Source organism: Phalacrocorax carbo, chromosome 3, assembly GCF_963921805.1.
Source record: "Phalacrocorax carbo chromosome 3, bPhaCar2.1, whole genome shotgun sequence".
Taxonomy (NCBI): Eukaryota; Metazoa; Chordata; class Aves; order Suliformes; family Phalacrocoracidae; genus Phalacrocorax; species Phalacrocorax carbo.
Genome location: NC_087515.1, coordinates 108,230,525 through 108,252,937, shown reverse-complemented (window position 1 = coordinate 108,252,937; position 22,413 = coordinate 108,230,525). Strand labels below are relative to the sequence as shown.

Sequence of the window (22,413 nt, the reverse complement as noted above, 5' to 3'; positions counted from 1 at the left end):
AGCAACTTCTGGCTTACCCCTTGTCTAAGCTCTGATAGGTAATATAGAGTAACTATTGATATGTGCTTTTTTATTTGAGGTTTGAGTGCAAGCATCTAAGCACTGAAAATGCTACAGAAGTAGCATTCTTTAGAAGAAGAAAGTAGTTCCTTATTTTATTTTTTTTCCCAGAAGTCCTTGCCATCTTAATTCTATAAAGCAATGTAGAAAACATTTAAATAATTTTCCTTCTAAGCAAATAAAAAACTCACTGGAAGACGTTGGTCTGTTTCTTGAATATTACCATGAAAATGAATGCACCAGTGAGAGAGTCAGCATATTGTGCTAAAACTAGTCATTTTAATTCCATTCTTCAATCTCAAGGCTCCTCTAAACTGAACATCACCAAATTCAAAAGCTATGCAAAAACTGCCACTGCATTCCACGGTGTGCTGTACAATCCTGGGCAAGGCACCGTTTCAGTGTGTCACAGCAGCCACACACCTGGTTTTCCCATGAAAAGCAAGATACAGAGATGGGCGCCTTACTCTCCTCCAAGCTTGCAGTTGAGATCTTTGTATGTTTTCTATATTCTTCTCTTTCTTGCATGTGGGTACAGGCTTATTAGGTACAACATTTCTTTATTACGGCTATTTATTATCTACAGCCTTACAATCTCTGGAAGTACCAGCTAGGAATTAGGATGAATCCAGTATTTGCACTCAGGCTTGAGGACAGAAAGTGCATCTTAGTCCTATGGATAACACCAAAAAGACCCAATGTTTAAGCATATTTCTTGCTTCTTAATTAAAAAAAAAAAAAAAACCTTCCACAAAATCTGATAAATAGCATCTTAAAATGACTTTTACAGAATGACATGAAATTTAAAAATATGTAACACCACTGCTTTCTTAATTCCTCCCATTCTTGTCCCAGCATTTAGGAACTGTTTAAGTATAACACCATATGCTATTGTCATTACTATCTATACTTCTGTAACACCTGAGAATTCTTGAAATGAAACAGGAGCACTGTGCAGGGCACAACAGCCCACAACAACAATGTATATGGTACATGAATATAAACAGGGTACAAGTGAAATTGTTATATCATTTCACTAAATAAAATAACCATATTCCTTTATACATTTCCCATCAAGAATCCCCATGTTCTCACACAAGTGCACATTTAGAAATAGGTGGCAAAACATTTATTAGATTTTCTGTTTTTCAGTGCATGCAGGGGTAAGACCTACAAAAGTCGAATCCCTTTCAATCCCTCTGAAGGCAGCGGGAACCAAAGTTTTTAAATACTTGAGCAGGTTCACTTTTGATAATCACATAAATGACAAACCTGACTATCACACTGTCTTTATAGTAAAAAAAAGAGTAAACTCATATGAAGCAAGGCTAGAGACAGAACAGGACACAGGATATTCTGTACACTTTTAAAAAAATCAAAGCGGAGCGACTTACCACTTCTTCATGGGTAGCACTTTCTACATTTATACCATTAACCTAAAAACAGATACGACAGGGAGAAAATTATTTGCAATGTGTAAGTTAGTTAATGAAAGAAACACAAAGGCAAGTATGAAACAAATGTCTGTGGAAAAAGTGAATGTTTACTGACCTGTATTATTGCATCTCCTATAAATAACATTCCTGTTTGGTCAGCTGTGGGATTACAGAAGGAGCACATTTTAATTGAAAGTAGTACTGAAAACGAATGCTATATTCTCTTCAGAAATCGGTTTAGCATGCTGTTTGTAACCTTCATTTGAAACTGATTTGGTTGCGAAAATACCAATGGCATAGCAATCAGTATTCATCTTACAAAGGTAATTGCTTCCCAGCAATTTTAAACAAATTAAGAAAGTAACTTTCCATGCACAAAGAACTTAATTTAATATGGAATACAAATGTCATTTCTCACTAATGAAGGATTTCATTAAATTATGTGGAAAGTGTGATTCACACTTTTCATTATTCTTCCACAAAAGGGAAATAGGAATTTCTGAAACTACTTAGCAATTCCTTTCCCCCTGAACAAATTTACAGGGATGCTATAATTAAAGAGGTTGTGCCTAGAATTTAATACGTCTCTTTAACATGAAGTTTGCATTAGCTTTGTTCCTGAGAATAATAAAATACATTATTCCAGTCTGTAATTTGCATGTTTCCTGCCTTAGAGAGTTAATGGGAACAATGCAATGAAACTGCAAACAATTCTGCACAGATACAAACAATGGCATTTTTGAGGTGAATTCTATAACTTTTAAATTTTTTACTTTTTAGTGGAATTTAAGGACGTTTATCTCTTGGAATGTATTACCTACTGAAAGTAAAGCTCTGATCCTGAAAAGATTGATATGCTTAAATAAGGCATATTAGTCTTATATATGATTGTATAGGGTCACAGCTTGAGGCTTTGAAGAATGTACTGAAGACAGTATTTTGAGAGACAGAAATAGAGGTAAAAAAAGAAGGAAAAAACTGCATACAATATTCTCAGCATTTCCGCAATATAGCTGTTGCCACTACAAATGTACCTTTGGTACAAAATAGCTTTTTTTATACAAAATTTTTGTTTCTAATAGATTTTTCATCACTCTTTTGGCAGATAAAAGATAACAGTTCATTACTCATACTTTTATGAGTACTTAGGAAAGATTTCACTATTTATTTTAAATGCCACACTGCAAATTGTACTGAAGGTCTTTACCCCACTTCTCATCCTACTTTGTATTTAAAAATATGCACACAATTTGTAATAGCTGGTATAGAAAAGAGATATCTATGTAGAGAAATGCAACTGAATTAAAGCAGTTCAAAAACATCATGAAGCAATGTGAAGTAGCCTATATTGGGTACATACATTGCTAGAGGAACAGGAATGAACATTTGCTTGGGCAACTCTATACTAAACTTCTGTTCAAGATGCTAGTAATACATATACCAACAGTGTAAAACATGTGAATCATTTTTAATTCAATGCTTCTATTAGAGCCATTGGGCTGCTTTAGGAAGGTGGGAGCATACTTGAATTGGAAATAGAAGGAAGAACATGTGTTTGAAGTTCCAGCTGCGGGAAAGTAAAAAAAGATAGAGTCAAAGGGTGCGTGCCTTGCTCACTATGTGTGTTTGACTCAGAGCTGAGAGGAGAAATTTTGAGTATGTCTGTATTAGTAAGCAATGAGGCAAAACAGACAGATCAGGAATCAAAGCAGTTGGTGCTGAGGCTTCTTGTGCCCACGCTGTATGGGTTTCAGGGATTTTAATTCAGGTCAGTTAGACTGGCTCCCCAGTCTGAATGCTCCCAGGTGATGTGAAGCTGCCCAAGGAAAGCTAGTGCACAAAACTTTCTGTTTTCTGGGCCCCGAAGCAGCCCATCCTAAGGCACACCAGTGCCACGCAGTGATGCACTCCTGCTGCCAGTAATAGCCGCAAAAGGCCACAATGGGCGGAAGTGGACCTTGCTTAGAAGTAGTGCAATTGTCCCTCCAACTTGAATCAATGCAGAGCCTGGACATCAGCTGAACAAGGTGTAACACAGGGACAGGGGGTTTCCAGCCTGCTTCAGGAGGACACCACTAATAAGCCAATCCTGGAATATTATTCTCTCTGTGCAGAGATCATAGCAGGACTTGCACTTCAACTCACTGCAGCAAGGCAGATGTCTGTGTTTGTACTTCAACAAGTACCAGTCAGTTGATCTGCAGGCCACAGATGTGATGAGGATGGCACATGTGCGCAGCAGGCAGCATTGTTTTCCTGAGGCCCTGTCTTGTTGGCTCTTCTGGGAGGCCAAAGCACCCGCCACTGGGAAATGGATCAGTTCGAAACAGCAATATTGACAAAACAGCACAATAAAAGAAAGAGGGGCTGGGATGCGAGAGATGAGTTTGGGAAGAATTTCTGTAAGATGTGAAAACAGAAAAATGTAGAGCTGGTAAAAAAGGAAAGCATACTGAGCCAGAAAATGGGTGAAAGGTGAGATCATGATGGAAGAGCACGTCACAAAGACTTGCAGGCACACAGGTATGGCCGTCCTCCTGGATATTCATCTATCCATGACTCGCAGCATAATGGCACAACAGCACAGTGGTGTAATCTTGTCTAAGTCTTCTGAGAAAACTGCTTAGTTCTAACAAAACTTATAACAAAACGTGCAGGCTAGGGTCCATGCAAAATAGGAAAGATAAAATTCCAGACACAGGTAAAATACTTGAGATAGGGCTATTTAACAGCTCAAGGCTTGAAGAGGAAAAACACTGACATGAAAAGGTATAAAATCTCCAGGAAGAAAACCAGGTAGCTGCAGGATGGTAACTCAGCAGCACCAAAGACAAAGGCCTTCCAGGGAGCAATGAAGGCTGAACATTTCCCCCTGACTGTTGACTACCAACTCAGCAAAGACTCATCGGTCATTCCACAGGGGTGACAAGTCCTGCAACATCCCCAGCTAACTACTGTGTGCGTTAGCCAATAAATTTTATAGTTTAAGAGCACAAAGCAATTATATCCTGCTTGCCCAGTCTCTACACACAGTCAAAGCTGTCCAGATAAGTAAATGAGAGAAGGAGCATTATGTGGTCGATACCAAATGCTCTATGAACTGAAACGAAGCACAGAAAATGGGGACAATCAGGGCATTTTCTCCAAAAGCACATTATGTTGCAAACTAACCCAATAAAGCAGACACCTCCACAGCTGCTGGCATGATGGCCAGTGACAGTACTCTGGTAAACTATGCTTGCAAATCTGTGATGAAACACTTTGGTTTTAGTCAATTGTCTGTAATTTAAAATCAGTGATGATTTCTGACAGAAATATTTCCACAAATCAAATTGTAGAGGACATGTCACTTCAATGGAGAAGTTATACTATAGTTTACAAGTACAGTAGAAATAAAGTGATTAGAAAACCTCCTTGGAAAGAGACAAAAAGGCAGTCTTGTTTTAAATTCACAAGTGATACTAAAGTAGAACAAAAGCATCAGGGAAACACACAGGGGCTTATGTGGAAGGAATTATATGAAAAGAAGCATTTAAAAAAACCCTTATTTTTGAGAATATTAGACTTGAGAAACTTTCCCAAAAGCAAATGACCCACCATTTGAGTCATTAAAAAAAATTTCAGAGCGAGCCATGAACTATGGAAAAAAGAGACAGTAATTCTTTCTAGCTTTGCCTTGTTTCCTTTTCATTCCCTATCCATTAGGGCTGAAGAAGGGCTGTATTAAATTTTCCAGAATTTGCAAGATTGTGAAATGATAAGTTCACTGAACAGACTCCCAGGAAATTCTGACTTGCCACACGTTAATTGATGCACAACTCTATGCATATTTGAGTCTGTAAATAATATAATGTCTTTATATTTTTCAAGATTGATCACAATACACTTTTCCACTCAATTTTTGTTGAATTCCTGAATCACACAGGAAACATACCAGGTACTATGTCCTCCAACATTACTAGTGATGCACAAAAACATGCTCCTTAAAGCATGCATGAGTTGCTTTGACTTCATGGACCTCTCAACTCATAAGCTTAACTTTAAATATATGAGTATTTCACTGCATAAAGAAAATCTAAAGGAACAGTTAAGAAACTATACAAAATAAAAAGAAAAGGCTACAGAAGTTGGTATATAGGATGCAAGAGACTGCTCAAAGTTATCTAGATGCATTTTTCCCTCCTCCCCTATGAATTAGACATAACTCAGTCATGACTGTAAAGCTACACTTGCTGCAGTTTGCTTTATTCTTTTTTTTTTTTAAGACAAGAAGTTTTACATTTTTAATCTATGCTTTAAAACATAACTACAATAACTCAAACATTGAAAACTGCCTTGTTAGGTAAGTTTTTAAAACTGAACAAACTCTTCACAGGACTTGGTTAAACTTCATTTCTTTGTTTAAATAATAAAAAACCACAACTTTCCAAATTTCTGTTTCTAACCATGATGTTTCTTTAGTTTAGTTTTCTTCCTCTTTATATGTGTCCAGTTTATCATGTAAGGAAAAGCTATAAGTCACTCAGTAATAAAATGCATTTCACCAAACACCCATGCCATTACTCTAATGTGCCAGGTTCCCCACTGTGAATTAAGTGGTAGATGGGGAACACACTGTAAGAATCAATTCAATGTGAGATGTACAGGATGAGAGAGGTGAGGCAGGTACTGGACACAGGAGTAGGCAAAGACTGGATGTAGCAGGGAGCACGGGTTTGGAGGGATAATAATGGGCCTTATGTGAATAAAGGAGTAGGACATTCAGCAATGCTACAGAAATTGCCATTGATCCGCCTCAATACCCTGATCAGGAACACCTTAATGGCAGAATGAATCTCCTACTGACTCACAGGATATCAGTGAATAAAAATGCTACTCTGGGAATAGGTTATGGGACTGTTGAAAAGCCGAGGCCACCCTGCAGAACAGTATTTTAGCTGGCACTTTGCACAGCTGCATAGAATACAGCATTTTATCTGCAAAGTTAACACAAGATAAAACTGTTTTGGCCTGGGAAGTCAGACTGTCCTCTCTTCGACTTGAACTATATGAAGAACAACATGAACTATAACAGTGCACAGGTACCACAGGGATCACCAGGAAAGACTCTACCTTTCATCCAAGCATCTGAGCAAGAACTGATCAGTCTGGACATAGTTTTCATTGCAGTTTGGCATATGGCAACATGTGCACGCAACTGATACCAAGAATTGTCTAGGACAATGTACATGCTAGCAACTGCAAATTTCTTCTGATTTTGTTCCATACAAGAAATACTAAGAAACCTGGTCTCTTTCCATCAACTGCACCAGGTAGGGTCCTGTAGGCTACATAAGGCTGTGTCTTTCTTGTAACACTGGAATGGTTTGTAAAGTCACAGGCAGGGATCCTAGGTGGAAAGCTGACATGTGCAAGTGGATGGGATAGTGACCAAACAGGTAAATTGGTCAAAAGGCAACGACTTTTGCCGCTGTTCTTAGAAGCCTAAGATGGGAGAATTTGGGAAACTACAATTTATAGCAAGAAATTGGCACTCTTGTTCAAAAGTGAAAATTATTATTTTGTTCCTTATAAAAACCTTGCAGTTATTAGAATGGGAAAATCAGGGGGAGCATACAAAATAATAATCGTTTAAAGAAATGGACACAATTAATTAAATGTGATTTCTTGCTGCTCTGTGGTGACAGTAAAGCCGAGAGCAAAATCTGCACTTTGTATTTTAACTAGGCATTGCCTAATTTGACTTTCTGCTTTCCTTCTCCTCCCCACTGGCATGTAATTCAAAATAGTTTTATAGCTCTTATTTATTTACTGCCCCAAGATTACTACTGTACTAAGAAGCTACACAGACAGAAGCTAAATATAGAGTGGCAACTAGAGGATAAACATATAAATCCGTAAAATCAAAAGACATTACCTGACAATATTGCTACAATACTGCTACGAGAAAAAAATTGTATCTAAACACTGTAAGTTCTGGTCTTACACTGCTATAAAATCAACCGGGGTACTAACCTTTTACCATATCATGATATGTAGTTGCATCAGATTCAAAAAAACTTGACAGGATTGGTTTGGCTGAATACTTGGATAAGAAACCCATATAACTGCTGCTGCAATAAGTGATGTTTTCTGAGTCAGTAAGACATTAATTCATTGTTAAACTAATGCCTTGCCATGAGTGTAAGCAAAAGTATACTTCCAGAAGACACTCTGCTATTTGAGATTTGAGTAAGTTATGAAGAATGAGAGATGATTTATTACTTTTTACAGTGATAGAAATATTTGTCTCAATAGCTTAGCCAAATTCCATGCTAGCTTGTGACATTAATTTCTGGCTTTATTTCATAGAAAATACCATTATTGTGGTTTTTGTAATTTCTTAGAAACTACTGTTAAATACATTGATATTATTTACTGGAAAGGAAATGGCTTTTGCTTTGAGAAAGGCACTTAATTCATAACAACTGCACATGTTCCTGGAAAAGACCAGTTTACAACACGTACTGTAGACTCCTTCATATTTTGGGTATACATGAGTACTGCTGTTATTATCAAGACGACATCAAAAAGGATCTGGGGGTCCTGGTGGACAGCGTGCTGGCCATGAGTCAGCAATGTGCTCTCATAAAAAGCATCCTGGTCTGCATAAGGAGGAATGTTGTCAGCAGGTGGAGGGAGGTGGTCCTTCCCCTCTACTCAGCACTGGTGCGACACACCTGGAGTGTTGTGTCCAGTTCTGGGCTCCCCAGTACAAGAAAGATGTTGTCTTACCGGAGCAGTCCAGTATGGGACTTACTGAAGGGACTGGACCACCTTTCCTGAGAGGAGAGGCTGAGAGAGCTGGGACTGCTGAACATGGAGGAGGAAAGGGTCAGGAGGAATTTCTCAATGTTTATAAAGACCTGACAGGAGGGGATGAAGAAGAGGGAACTAGACCCTTCTCAGTGGTGCCCACTGACAGGACAGGAAGCAATAGGCACTAGTTGAAACACATAAAATTCCATCTGAATACAAAAAACCACTTTTTTACAGTGAGGGTGACCAAGCACTGGCACAGGTTGTGCACAGAGGTTGTGGTGCCTCCATCCTTGGAGATATTCAAAAGGCACCTGAACATGCTCCTGGTCAGCTGGCTCTGGGTGGCCCTGCTTGAGCAGAGGGGTTGGGCCAGATGACCTCCAGAGGTCTCTCCCAACCTTAGTAACTCTGTGATTTGCAGAGGTGCATACAGGAATATATTTAATATGCTTATATATTTTAGCATATTTTTTCAAAATACCACTAATATGAAATAACGTTAACCAATTAAGGAAGTATTTGTTGTAACTAAAGATATTCTGAATGAAAACAGGATTTAGTTTAATCCTCAGATGTTGACTCTTCTCGTGAGAATTATCTTTCACATTCTGTGCAACCTATCTCAGTTTCTGGATCTTTTTGCTAAGAGAAACCTGGGCTTTGTTTTCCTAATCCACATTGCTTCAGCAGCAACAGTGATACAGGAACTGCACTAATAGAAAAGAATAAGCATCATGAGGAGCAAAGAATCACAGACAGGAGCAGGTGGATTTCCTTTGAAGTTTTGAGTAAAATGTGCCAGGGAAATTTAACAGAATCATCCCCCAAAATTATACATGGATAGCAGAATCCCATCTGGGAAAAGGTAACCAAGCTGGGTTCCACTGCAAAAAAACCTGAAATGATAGACATTTCTAGCCATATAGATATGATTTTTAGTGTCATATCTAGTATTGTGCAGTAACAAAACATTATTTCCTCTGTTCCATTGCTGTCTTTTTTTCTTCTCTTCCACTTTATCTGTCTGTATCTGTTTATCTTTGTGACTTCCCATCTCTCCTTCCCTATTAATTTTCAGTGTCAGTGTCCCTTAAGGGCAGTTCTCTCACCTCATTCTCCACTCTAATCTTGAATGATCAGCAACTATGTAATTATTTCTGGAATTATGACCATCTCATGAGATTTTTTTTTAAACAGAATTAACTTAAAATGGAGATTTTACAGTAGTAATAAAGCACACTGAAAACACAAGACATGAATTGCTAAAAATGTTACCTTTTTTTCAAATGAAATCATTTAATTCTAAAGCAATCAGAAAATATTGAACAGGAAGAACATTACAGAGCTGAATTTGTTTTGAGGTCAGGTGTTTGAAACTTGTTTTGCTCCTTCACCTTCTCCTTTTACATGACCTCAGCAAAAAATAGGTTTTCAGACTGTATTGCGGTTTTACTGCTAAAACCATTTTTCTCTCAATGGTTAGCATTGAATACAACTTGAAATGAAAGCTATTTTAACAAAATTTTTCTAATATTTGTCACTGCAAACTATTAATGAGATAAACTTAGCTTTATTACAAACAAATATTGCTTTATATTTTATAGATGCCAAAAAGTAAAATGAGGAATATGTATAAGGGCAAATAGTAATCCCAAAAGCATACCAGCAGGCATACAGGAACCTTAACCTTAAAAAAACAAATCATTTTATTCCCTGCCATGACTTTTAGAAGGCAGATGAAATTATAACTGTCTTCTGAGGCCAATTTCAAAATACCATTTTCTTACTATTGCCTAGTAATTCAGAGAACCTATGTTACAGCCAAAATCTGCCTTTTTTTTTTTTTACAGAATGGCTGCATGTATACCAAAATTGAGAAGACTAGATCTGGCAAAGTCCTGGGTTTTATACTATTTTTAATTACATGTGCTTTGAAAGACAGTATAGAAAAAAGTTTTGAAGTTGTTTAATTTCTACCCATCTAACTCTTAGCAGTAACTAAAGCAGAAATTATTAAAAGGCTTTTTGATGGTTTTCTGACTGCAAACAGGTTTGTGACATGAGCTGCATTGCCAGTTTATCACCTGATGTGTAAAAAGTCCCAGCATAAACTGTGATTAAATAGACTTTAGACCTGCTTTAGGAAACAAGAGGAGAAAAATCCAGATGGTCTGAGTTTCCTGCAGAAGTCCAGGTATTTCTATGTCTCAATGCAAGATCCTTAAGCCAAACCAAATGGCAATGCGATTCTTGCAGGCATTTCCAAAAAGTAACATTACAGTATGAACTCAGTGAAGAAATCCTAGACTCAACAGGTTAGTTCTTTAATTAAGGAAAGAGTCCTACTCTAGCTCAGATTAGCTTGTAGACGTTGCAGCAGAGAGCACTCACATGAATTATTATAATGATAAATCCTTACAAGAGAAAAATAGTTCCCATTTTACATGCATTTAGTAAATTAGTTCTTCATAATTTGATTTTTCCTTTATAGAAAAATACCAATTCTCAAAGTATGGAAACAAAATTGGAACATTAATAGCATAAGAACTTTAAAATTTTGGCTTTTTAAGAAAAGTCATGACAGTCATGACAACTAAAGATGTGACTATAAGAAAAGCAAAGTAGATTTTTTTTTTGTTATATCTTCAGAAAATTTGAAAGTGCTACATTACTACTGTCATTTATTACTCGGGACATTTGCCTAACCACAGCTAGTAAGTCCCTTGAGTTTGAAAATAAAAGTAAATCTTGAATTTTCAAGATTTTGAATTGACTGAATTTCCTGCAAATCAACTCGTGCATCTTATGTGGACAGAACTCAAAATAAGCAGCAATAATTAAGAAGCAAAAGCAATAGTTATAACTATGAATGACTTACACTTTGGTTTTTTTTAAATGAAGTTTTACCAACCAAGCATAGATAATACTCCATTAAGAGTCAGTGAAAAGCTATTTAAAATTGCAAAAATGTGGTATTTCTAGCAATACGGTTATTCATGATAGAAGCTCTAGATACTGTATGCGTATAATCAATCTAAACTCGATAATATTTTCAGAATTACTGCAGTAATTTTCAGGGAAAAATAGTTTGTGCAATTTAAAATTAATGCATCACTATGTGAATAAATTGACAAAGGAAGGTAGTACAATGTAAAGGAAGATGAATCTGATCACACAATTGCAATATTCTAAGGCATAAGGTTAACTCTAATAAACATAATTAGTATCACATGTGAAAGGCTTTCTGAGATGAATAACATAAAAGTTAGACAAATTATGAATGTCTAATAATACAAACATTATATAAGGAAATAAATTATAATCTGGCTTACTCAGTCTTTCATTCCAGAATATGTAACTAAGTTTCCATTAAATTCTATTATAGTATGACAAAAAGTTTTAAATGCTGTAGATGTGGTAACCGGTAAACAATCCTGGAGACTAAAGGAGAATGCCAAAAGCAGCAGAAATACATGCTTTAGAGTTACAAGAAAAGAAGAGATGTAGTTCCTAAAATAGCCCAAATAGTCTTTAGTTCAGAAACCACTAAAGGAAAGATAAGAACAGTGAAATGACCAAAAATAGAACCTTTCTGAAATTGCCAAACAATGTTAATAAATTTCTCATATTATTCCATGTGACATTATCTCCAAGCAGAAGGGTTGTTAAATTTGCTCTTTCCATCAGATATTCTGCATGATCCTTGACTGCTTCTGATTGAGTTTTACTCTGATTTTAATTAGTGTCTTTCAATGCAATGAGAATCTCTGTTACAGTTAAAAGATATTTTTGGTCTTGCTTCTCCAGCTCCTGTACCAAAGCACTGTGGTAAAAGCAAGCTCTAAATCAAAGTCCAAAACACCATCCTTCCTCAGAGGGACTGCAGGCAGTTCACTGCTGAACATATTATCAGCCAAAACCAGCACACTATATAGTTCTCTAATTTCTCTGCACAGAATAATTATCATTAAGCTTTTTCTTCAACCTGGACTGAGTAATAACAAATTCAAATAGCAACTTTAAGAGCTATTTCATTAGACTTCTGCAGTTCATAAAGAACTACCTTGTCAATCAGAGGTAAGTGAATAGAACAAAACAGAAACTGTACATGTCAGTGGCATCCTAAGGCCAAAGTTTGTTCACTCAACTGCTACCTGGAAGAGACGACAACTAAAACAATATAATGTATTTTTCATACCTTTCTCTATTTAGTTTAGAATACAAGAAAGATAACCATAATATTATAGGTCCACTGAAATTATAAACAATGTTTTTTCAGATTTTATATATACCTTTCTGTTTCATAAACTGCAAAATGCACCTTACAAAGAGAATATTAATCTTAAACCCCTATAGAACTGAAATACAATTTCCAGAACTTAATGCACACATTTTTAGACACAAACACATATACATAACATAGAATCATAGAATCATTAAGGTTGGAAAAAACCCTTAAGATCATCGAGTCCAACCGCTAACCTATCACTGCCAAGTCCACCACTAAACCATATCCTCAAGCACCACATCTACCTTTCTTATAAATACCTCCAGGGATAGAGACTCAACCACCTCCCTGGGCAGCCTGTTCCAATGCCTGACAACCCTTTCGGTGAAGAAGTTTTTCCTAATATCCAATCTAAACTTCCCCTGACACCGCTTGAGGCCATTTCCTCTTGTCCTATCACTTGTTACTAGGGAGAAGAGACTGACCCCTGCCTTGCTACAACCTCCTCTCAGGTAGTTGTAGAGAGTGATAAGGTCTCCCCTCAGCCTCCTCTTCTCCAGGCTACACAACCCCAGCTCCCTCAGCCGCTCTTATAAGACTTGTTCTTTAGACCCTTCACCAACTTCGTTGCCCTTCTCTGGACACACTCCAGCACCTCGATGTCCTTCTTGTCCTGAGGCGCCCAAAACTGAACACAGTACTCGAGGTGCGGCCTCACCAGTGCCGAGTACAGGGGCACGATCACTGCCCTGCTCCTGCTGGCCACACTCTTCCTGATACAAACCAGGATGCTGTTGGCCTTCTTGGCCACCTGAGCACACTGCTGGCTCATGCTCAGGCGGCTGTCAGCCAGCACCCACAGGTCCTTTCCCTCCAGGCAGCTCTCCAGTCACTCCTCCCCAGGCCTGTAGCGTTGCATGGGGTTGTTGTGACCGAAGTGCAGGACCCGGCACTTGGCCTTGTTGAATCTCATACTGTTGGCTCTGGCCCAACAATCCAGCCTGTCCAGGTCCCTCTGTAGGGCCTTCCTGCCCTCCAGCAGATTGACACTGCCACCCAGCTTGGTGTCATCTTCAAACTTACTGAGGGTGCACTCAATCCCCTCATCCAGATCATCAGTGAAGATATTGAACAGGACCAGCCCCAACACTGAGCCCTGGGGAACACCACTCATGACTGGCCGCCAACTGGATTTGACTCCATTCACCACCACTCCCTGGGCTCGGCCATCAAGCCAGTTTTTAACCCAGCGCAGAGTGCGCTTGTCCAAGCCGTGAGCAGCCAGCTTCTCCAGGAGAATGCTGTGGGAGACAGTGTCAAAGGCCTTACTAAAGTCCAAGTAGACAATGTCCACAGCCTTCCTCTCATCCACTAAGCGGGTCACCTTATCATAGAAGGAGACCAGGTTAGTGAGGCAGGACCTCCCTTTCATAAACCCATGCTGGCTGTATATGTGCATACTTATAGAAAGCCTCATTTTGGGAAAGTACATAAGCAACTGCCTAAATCTAGAGCTGGACAGCTAATTCACTGTTTCATTTTTTTAGTCAAACCAAAGGAATGAAAACAAATTTCAAAATGGGAATGCTTTGGTTTTCCCTCTAAATATGAGTTCTGGATTCATTAAGCTCTTAAATCCTATTTAAAAAAATAAAAACAAACACAAATTCTACAAAACCCCAACATTTCTAAGTGAAACTTACGAAGATTTCATTCCAAATTTTCTGCTGTCCAGGAATTATGAATAATTTTAATGCATAAAATATGCATTTCATTGTAACAATCAAAACATTACCATCATAAAAACATTTACTAGATCTTCTCTTAAGTATATGCCTGTTCAGTCAAATAAACACTTAAAAAGCAACTCTTTACATCCATCAACCCTTTGTTGGTTTTGGATCAGATAGTAAATTTTCTTTATAGTAGCTAGTACAGGGCTATGTTTTGGATTTGTGACCAAAACAGTGTTGATAATACAGAGATGTTTTTGTTATTGCTGAGCAAGGCTTAGACACAGCCAAGGGCTTTTCTGTTTCTCACCCCACCCCACCAGTGAGGAGGCTGGGGGTGCACCAGAAGCTGGGAGGGGGCACAGCCGACTAAAGTGACCAAAATTGACCACAACTGACGCAAGGGATATCCCACACCATATGAATTCATGCTCAGCATATAAAGCTGGGGGAAGAAGGAGGAAGGGGGTAATTTGCAGTGACGGTGTTTGTCTTCCCAAATAACTGTTACGTGTGATGGAGCCCTGCGTTCCTGGGGATGGCTGAACCTGCCTGCCCATGGGAAGCAGTGAATGGATTCCTTGTTTTGCTTTGCTTGTGGGCGTGGCTTTTTCTTTACTTATTAAACTTTAAATTGTCTTTATCTCAACCCATGAGTTTTCTCACTTTTACCCTTCTGATTCTCTCCTCCATCCCACCTGACGGGAGTGAGCAAGCGGCTGGGTGGTGCTTTAGTTGCTGGCTGTGGTTAAATCATGACATACCCAAAGATTTAGGTCTATAATTTCAGTCTCTTGCTTCAGTGTTTAAACGTCAAAACAGACCCCTGTAGCATAAATTGTTCTAGAACCTCAACTCAAGAGTTCATCTACCTATATGCTTCTCACTAAATATACAATGACTGCCATTTGTGTCATTGGACCTGAAGAAATATGTTCTTAACTATTAGTTTGAATAAAAATACTTTCCTGAATTTGGGATCAAAGTGCCTTCCTTTTATTTGTTGACTGATCTTTTACATTCATTAAGATGTCCTTTCTATTAAGAGGTACTGCCTTTTGCAGCCTGCCTAGTCTCAAGGAGACACTAAAAAAAATAAATCCAAAATGCTAAGAATGTTCTTTTATGCCATCTGAAAGTAAATTTAGAGTTGGAGGCACAGGTCCGAGAGAGAACAGTGAGTAGATGCTATCTTCAGATATCATTAGCTTTCCAGTAATAAATAACACTGGCAAAGATAATTAAAAATTAATTATAGAAAGCATGAATAATCCTGAAAAAATAACTGAAGAAATTTCTAAGTGATATTAGGAAACAGTGTACAAATATTAAATACCATCCAGCTTCAAGTGTCTTTATGTTCAAATGAGGCCTTTCTTATATTGAAAGATGGCCTTGTGCTCAGTCTTAACCTTCATTAGCATAAGGCATAATGCAAATTTTTGATCCATTCTGACTTCCTTATAAATGCAAATACCTCTATTTGGGTTTAACTCATCCTTAATCTTGACCTTGTTGGCTCAGTGGAATGAATCTCCAAGGCTGATGAAGCAAAGGTGAATACAGCTGTAGGGCTGAAGAACATCAGCTGTGAATTTAACCAAGCTGTGCATCTTAACTGTAATCTCACATCATGCCCACCAACTTGTTCAGACTAGGCTTGGTACCCTAGTTCTACCACCCTTGTGAATGGCTGGAGTCAATCAGAAAAAAATACCTATGGGGAAAGTATCACATATGCTTCCATACTAAACCATCTTTACCTGGCATATATGTATAAGTGAAACTGTTAAAAGCCCTCATCAAACTGACACCATGTCCTCCAACCAGATGGTCCTGAATGCAGGCAGCCAGGCTGCGATATCTGGACACCGTCTGTGTTTGCAAAGTACACAACTTTATGCCAAGAATGTTTCAGTGGCTGAATGTCCCGAATTTGTTCCAATCCTGCCAGGGTACACAGCACCCCTGGTCAGAAGTGGACAAAATATGCAAAATAGAAGATTTTTCAATACTGCAGAATTTTGAGTTACAAGTCACTTTTTATTACAGAAGGTGGGAAATGCTTTCAAATCAAGGTTTTAACCAATTTTGGCTCTCAAGAGAGGACCTTTTTTGAAAATGTCAAAATGCAAACTATCCATGTTCTACCAGGTTTTATTTAATTTTATTTAACTATTTTTATCATGCCTCAGACTGCTTGTCTGACTCCACATGTTATATGAGATATGAGCAGAGCTCAGCAGCAGCCAGATTATTACAGCAAGTCTCACAAAAGTAGAAAGTTGCATTAAGGTAACAGAACGTGATTGCTAACGATAATTCTGCAATGCAAAAAAGAAAATTGTTTGCTTGATGTTTATACAATTAAAATTTCCAGTACTATATGCAGTGTCACTTGTATGTATGATACTAGTTTTCAAAGTCCATTGGTTACAGTCTCCACCCTTATTCCACAATAACTTATTCCACAAGTTCATAACTTATTCCACAAGTGGAATTCCACAAGTGGAATAACTTATTCCACAAGTTCATAGACTCTTTAGTAATTGAAAAAGGGAATAACAGACAACAGAAAGATGTAAACACATGAAAGCTTGTACACTTTACCTATATATTGTGTATAAGGATTCCTTAAAGTATATGTAATGGATCTGACAAAGTATTTTACAGATTCACTGTACAACAAGTAAGCCTGAATGATCTGATTCCTTTCAAAGTTCACGATATTCAGTTACACATCTCTGAGAAGAGGACTCTACCTCTATTTGACTGTAAATCTACTGCAGTCTTTACCATAAATAAATTGTTAATGCTAATTATAACACATATGTAAAAATAATACAAACATAGAAGCTATTAGTAAATGACCAACTATTGTACAATGATCTATCTGAAGCCAGTTTCAGAAGGAAAATGTAAGAAAAGCAATACTGTATTAAATTACATTTAAAAATCCCCTAGAGAAAGCATGAATCAGTCTTAGAAAAATCTTACTGGGAAGCTTCAACATCAATAGTATCTCTTCATAACCTGGGAGATTATTAGCAATGTTGCTAATATGCTGAGTCATCCAGATGAATCGATATATGGATAGGACTAAAAAAACTTGCTTTGGAAGTGAAATAATTACCTATGGGATTAAAATTACTCTGTAGCTAATTATATCAATTTACTTTTGAATTTAGAAATCATAGAATCACAGAATGGTTTGGGTTGGAAGGGACCTTAAAGATCACCTAGTTCCAACCCCCTGCCATGAGCAGGGACATCTTCCACTACACCAGGTTGCTAAATGTGTTTGCATTTACCTGCTCCCATTCTGTCTGGCAGAGAACTTTTGTCCCTCTGAAATCAACTTTAGCAGAAGCTTTAGTGGTATGAAAAAAAATTTAACCTTTGTCAGAATCGAAGACAGAATCCACAGAAAAATGTAAAAGGCCTAAACTTGTTGATGTCATTGGCATTAGCAAAACTTGCTCTTAATACTCTTGAGGAGGGCATGTACTCAGGAAAAACTCAGGACATTCTTTACTGTGATTTGTCATACATTGGTCATTAGTCTCCAGCACCGAATGACCACTTAATCTTGTCCTTCAAATGGAAAGCTATGCTCTTGAATTGAGTTTCTGTGTATGTTTCAGCGAACTTGTTCAGGAAAATCGTACTGAATAGAGTGATCCAGGGTAACTTAATTTGGAAGTTATAAACACAGTGATCACAGCTGTGAGGTCTCTAAGACAGTCGAAACTGTAAGAATAGTATTTATTACCAGTGTTGCTACAAAAGTCCTTGTGTTGAATAATAAAATCAAACACAATTAAAATATTCACCCTACCTCAACAACTGAACTGCAAATGCCTTCAGCTGCTGCTTAGGTCAATACCAACAAAATCGTTTCTACCATATTTAAAAAATTTAAAGAGTACACAGATAGTTTACTAATTACATTATTTAAGATAGCACAAAGGTGGGACAGAGATAAAAAAAGAAGCAACTGCTTTACCCTATTATACTTCTAGCTTTGGAACTATAAAATAGTACTTCATCCAAACTAAATAAGGTTGGAAATATGAGTTTGCAGTGTTCTCATATAACGGGCATTAAATTTCACAAAAAGTATCAAAAGTTATAAGACATTTTAGGAAATCAGTAATTTAGTCAGCAAGCAGAATTTTACTCGTATAAGTTCAGATATTTTACTCAAGGACCCAAAACAGTAAAATCCCTCATAGCAAAATTCCTGACAAGAAATCACTTTTTTTATCAGGTAGCTGATGTGTTTTCATATGCTATTGCATGATACAAGTGTCTGTTTGTTTTTTGTTTTTTTTATAAATTGAGTACATTCGTTTGAAGGAGAAACTAATCTGACTGCTTAACTCAAAGCCACCTTTGAAGCTAGCCTATCAGATTCACTATTATCAGTACCTTGTATAATGAAAGTCCATTGGTGATTTATTCACATTACGAACATACAGATGTTCAGTACAAAATTTAGTTTTATATAAATCTGTATGAATCTCATCTCTCTCATGCTTAACATTTCCTCCCATTATATCCAACACAAATATTTTTCCAGATATCCTTGTATACATAAATATATATATTTAAGTATGCATATGTGTGCATTCATATCTATCTATATATATGTATCTCTGTTGGGAGAAAGAATGCACAAGTTTTTAGAACATTGTTGTTATTTTCCCTTAAATAATATCCCCAGATTGTTTCCTCTAATATTAAAGCACTAGAATTTTAAAACAGAAATATTCCCTCAACGTCATCCATGAGCTGAATTTGGACATATTCTCTTCTTTACTATTACTTATCAATTAAATATGATACTGCTGAAGTAATGCTGTGAATAGCCTTTGCTATTATCTTTTTCCTATACGAAATAACAGCAACACTTTGAGATTTTTTGAGATCATATCCAAAGAAAAAGATTTGCAGTATAAGCAGGTCCGGGACTTCTAAAATTTTTCTCGAAATCTTTTGATGCTTTTTAGAAATATCCATTTTCCAAAAGAAAGAAATAAACAAAAAACTCCACACTGTTTTCTGTTGCAGACATTCAGTAGCCCGAATGGGAGTGCAGAAAGCACCGTGCCACAAAAAAGCATTTAATCACCTATCTCTGATCTTTAGCACGTGCAGCGCTAAATGAATGGCAGAATCACTCAGGCTGGAAGGGACCTCAGGAGTTCACCTGACCCAACCCCAACATGTGCTGAAAGCAGGGCTGAGATTCTCTTCATGCCAGTGGCGCAACTGATACTATACAGACCACTTTCTTCATACCTTGCCAGGTGTGCCATTCACTGATTCAGCAAGGAACATCACATGTGGGCTGACTCTGGTTATAACTGCTACTCACTTCAGAGTTTCCTTGGACAAAAGGTTACAAGATCTCAAAACAAGTATCTTCTGAGGAGAGATTTTGAGATTTGAGGTAAACAGCTGACCCCATAAAACTGTTATTGCACTTGTTACTCTACAACTAAATGCAGTTCATGAAAAACTAGCTGCAATTTACAAAACTCTGCATATAGGTATTTTATATCCAAACTCACTACTAACCTTGATTAAAAGTACTATGTCCTAAGAGGGCAGGAGATAGCTTTCCTTGTTGGTTATTAATTTCCTGAATTACCTTCCTTAGACCTGAATGCTTACATTCATTGTTTTATTATTATGTATTTATTTTCTTAGTATGTTTTGTTATGCTGTATATTCAAGGATCCTATTAGTGTTCCACATACAATAACAGAATTGATATAAAAACACTTTCTCTTCCTTACTGCAGAAGCAATATCATAAAAAGAACTATCATACTGAAATATACACAAGTATTGTACGCAGGAAACATGAAGTAGTCTTTCTGACAGGATACTGGCACAGTGAATCCATTCAATATTCACTAGATATCAGCTGAAAATGAGTTACCAATTTGGGTATTTCATTTCAAGTAAAATAAGACCCACTGAAGAAAATGCAGAGGATTAAAATGAGCACATCCTGCAACCTAGTAAAGCACAAGGCTGAACGTGGTGGGTGCCAAGCAAATGTGCTTCATCTTCACTGCAGCAAAGCAGGAAGGGAGGCTGCTAGGTTCAAAAGATCTCGTCAGTGGCTCTGAGTCCTCTAAGGAGCAGGACATGCAGTGAAGGTCACATTGCAACCTTTCTTGCAGGAAAGGTTACATGAAATGGGTAGATTTGTTCTAGAGAAGAGAGGAAACACATAGAAGCTTATCATAAAAACATGGCAAATCTTCAAACCGGTAAAAGGATGCCTCAGCAAAGAAAAGAACAAACTAGACCTTATGTCCATGTCCACCAGAGGAAATGTGACTTCGTTTTTGCTCAGCGAAGACCCTTAGTTCACCTTGCAAAGCACTGCCCACTCACGTGCAACAGTTCTTTTCCTTACTGAAGGGCCCCTTTGTTTTCCAGAGCAGTTCTCCCGTTTGCCAAGATCAGTCCAAGGTCTGACACGGTCCCCTAAATGTTCCTTCTGCTAGATAAATGTCAATGTAATACTTAACTGGGTTAGACTACACTGATTTAGATCTTGTCTTATCATCACCATAATAAACATTACAAATCACCCTCTGTTTGCAACTAGGCAGTTAGTCATACCACAGAGCAGTGAAATATTGTGTGGGGAAAAAAATATGTGCAGTTTATATTTTTTTATCCTCTGGGTTATTAAAGTTAAGTACATCAATAGATTTCCTATGTCACAGTTTTGTTTTCACAAGTAACTTTAAATATTTTGTTTACAACAGAGCTGTCTTACTGCAGTAGAAAATATGTTTTCCGAAACTATTACTTACCAGTAAAATTTCAAGTACAGGTCCTAAAGACTTGAAAAGGTTACAGATTTTAAATTCAACACAAAGGCACATGGACCATTTGGACACTTGCAGAAAGGCCTAAAGATAGTGTGAAGCTGAATGAATGAGGATACATATGTTTCAACTCTCAGTTTAAAGAGCATTTAATTTTAAAAATAAACCCACATATACTACAGTACTATATAAGTAAAAAACATAAATATATGTTACCTGCTTGGTCTTTAAATATTTTTGATACAACGACAGGCACTTTGTGCTCAGCACCACCCTGTAAAAGATGTGTATTAACCGTGAGATCTCAGTCAAGACTGAAGTGAACTAATCATACTGAAAATTAAAAAAAGAAATGAGAAGTTATGCATACCTTTATGCTTAAGCCCAAGCCTCCAACTGGTTGTCTACGAAGCGTAACAGTTCTGTGCTTTAAAAAATTGTAGAAAAAATAAATTTAGGTGAAAACACAATATCTGAGTAACGATAGAAGATGCTTCTAAACTATATTTTACTTTTTAAAAACTGATTCTCAAGGGTACCCTAGAATCTGAGCCATCAAGTTCAGTTCTGAAGTATCATTCAATTCTTACTTAAGGCACTTTTAAAATTTCTTACCACAGAGAGCAGAACCTGTGTGTGAATTGTGCACGCGGACTTTTAGTATGTTTTTCTATCACTGAAGTGATACTCTTCCTAAACAGAATTTACATGCTTTTGCTTTGTTTTGACAAAGGTTTTCATGAGAAAACTATACAAAGAGCTTTGAGGTGTGCATTTTCATAGCTGATTTACCTTCTTTAACTGCTATCATGTATGCACACAATATTTATTCTCATTTTTCAATCACAAATACCAATGTTTTCTAATCCACGTCCTCAGACCTCAACCAATCTTTTGCAGCATATGCCAAAAGACTTCTAGTGATCGTCTGCTTCAACTGGTTATTTTCTTGCATTTCGTGTCTAAGTGCAGAAAGAAGATAAACATTTATCAATATTTTTCTACAGCAACCTATCATATGTTTAATAGTATGCTGAGTTTGACATTTCATTAACGTGTAAATCTTGGTGCCTGACAATATAATGATAGCACTTCATCTGTTGACAATAATTATAGAGTTGAGGGGAACTTTTTTGCAACATGCTGAACAGTACTGCACAGAATGCCATCTTTCACTACCTAGAACAGTAATTCCTGAACATGTAAGATAATTTTCTTTTTCTGTACATCATAAATTATATATGAGATTACTCCTATATGTATACTTCCTGACTGGGTATTTTATGATTTCACTAATTC

At 37.2% G+C, this 22,413-nt stretch overlaps 1 protein-coding gene across 1 annotated transcript in view; it reads right to left on the bottom strand.

The window, feature by feature from the left end:
• The window catches only part of SNTG2 (syntrophin gamma 2), a 268,118-nt gene that overhangs the window by 134,051 nt on the left and 111,654 nt on the right, over positions 1 to 22,413 (bottom strand). Inside the window, exons 3-6 of the mRNA XM_064448571.1 lie at positions 21,485 to 21,541; positions 21,331 to 21,388; positions 1,612 to 1,655; positions 1,455 to 1,496 (exon numbers count right to left, since the gene is read on the bottom strand). Of these exons, the coding sequence (XP_064304641.1) occupies positions 1,455 to 1,496; positions 1,612 to 1,655; positions 21,331 to 21,388; positions 21,485 to 21,541 (201 nt within the window). The remainder of the gene's footprint in view (positions 1 to 1,454; positions 1,497 to 1,611; positions 1,656 to 21,330; positions 21,389 to 21,484; positions 21,542 to 22,413) is intronic.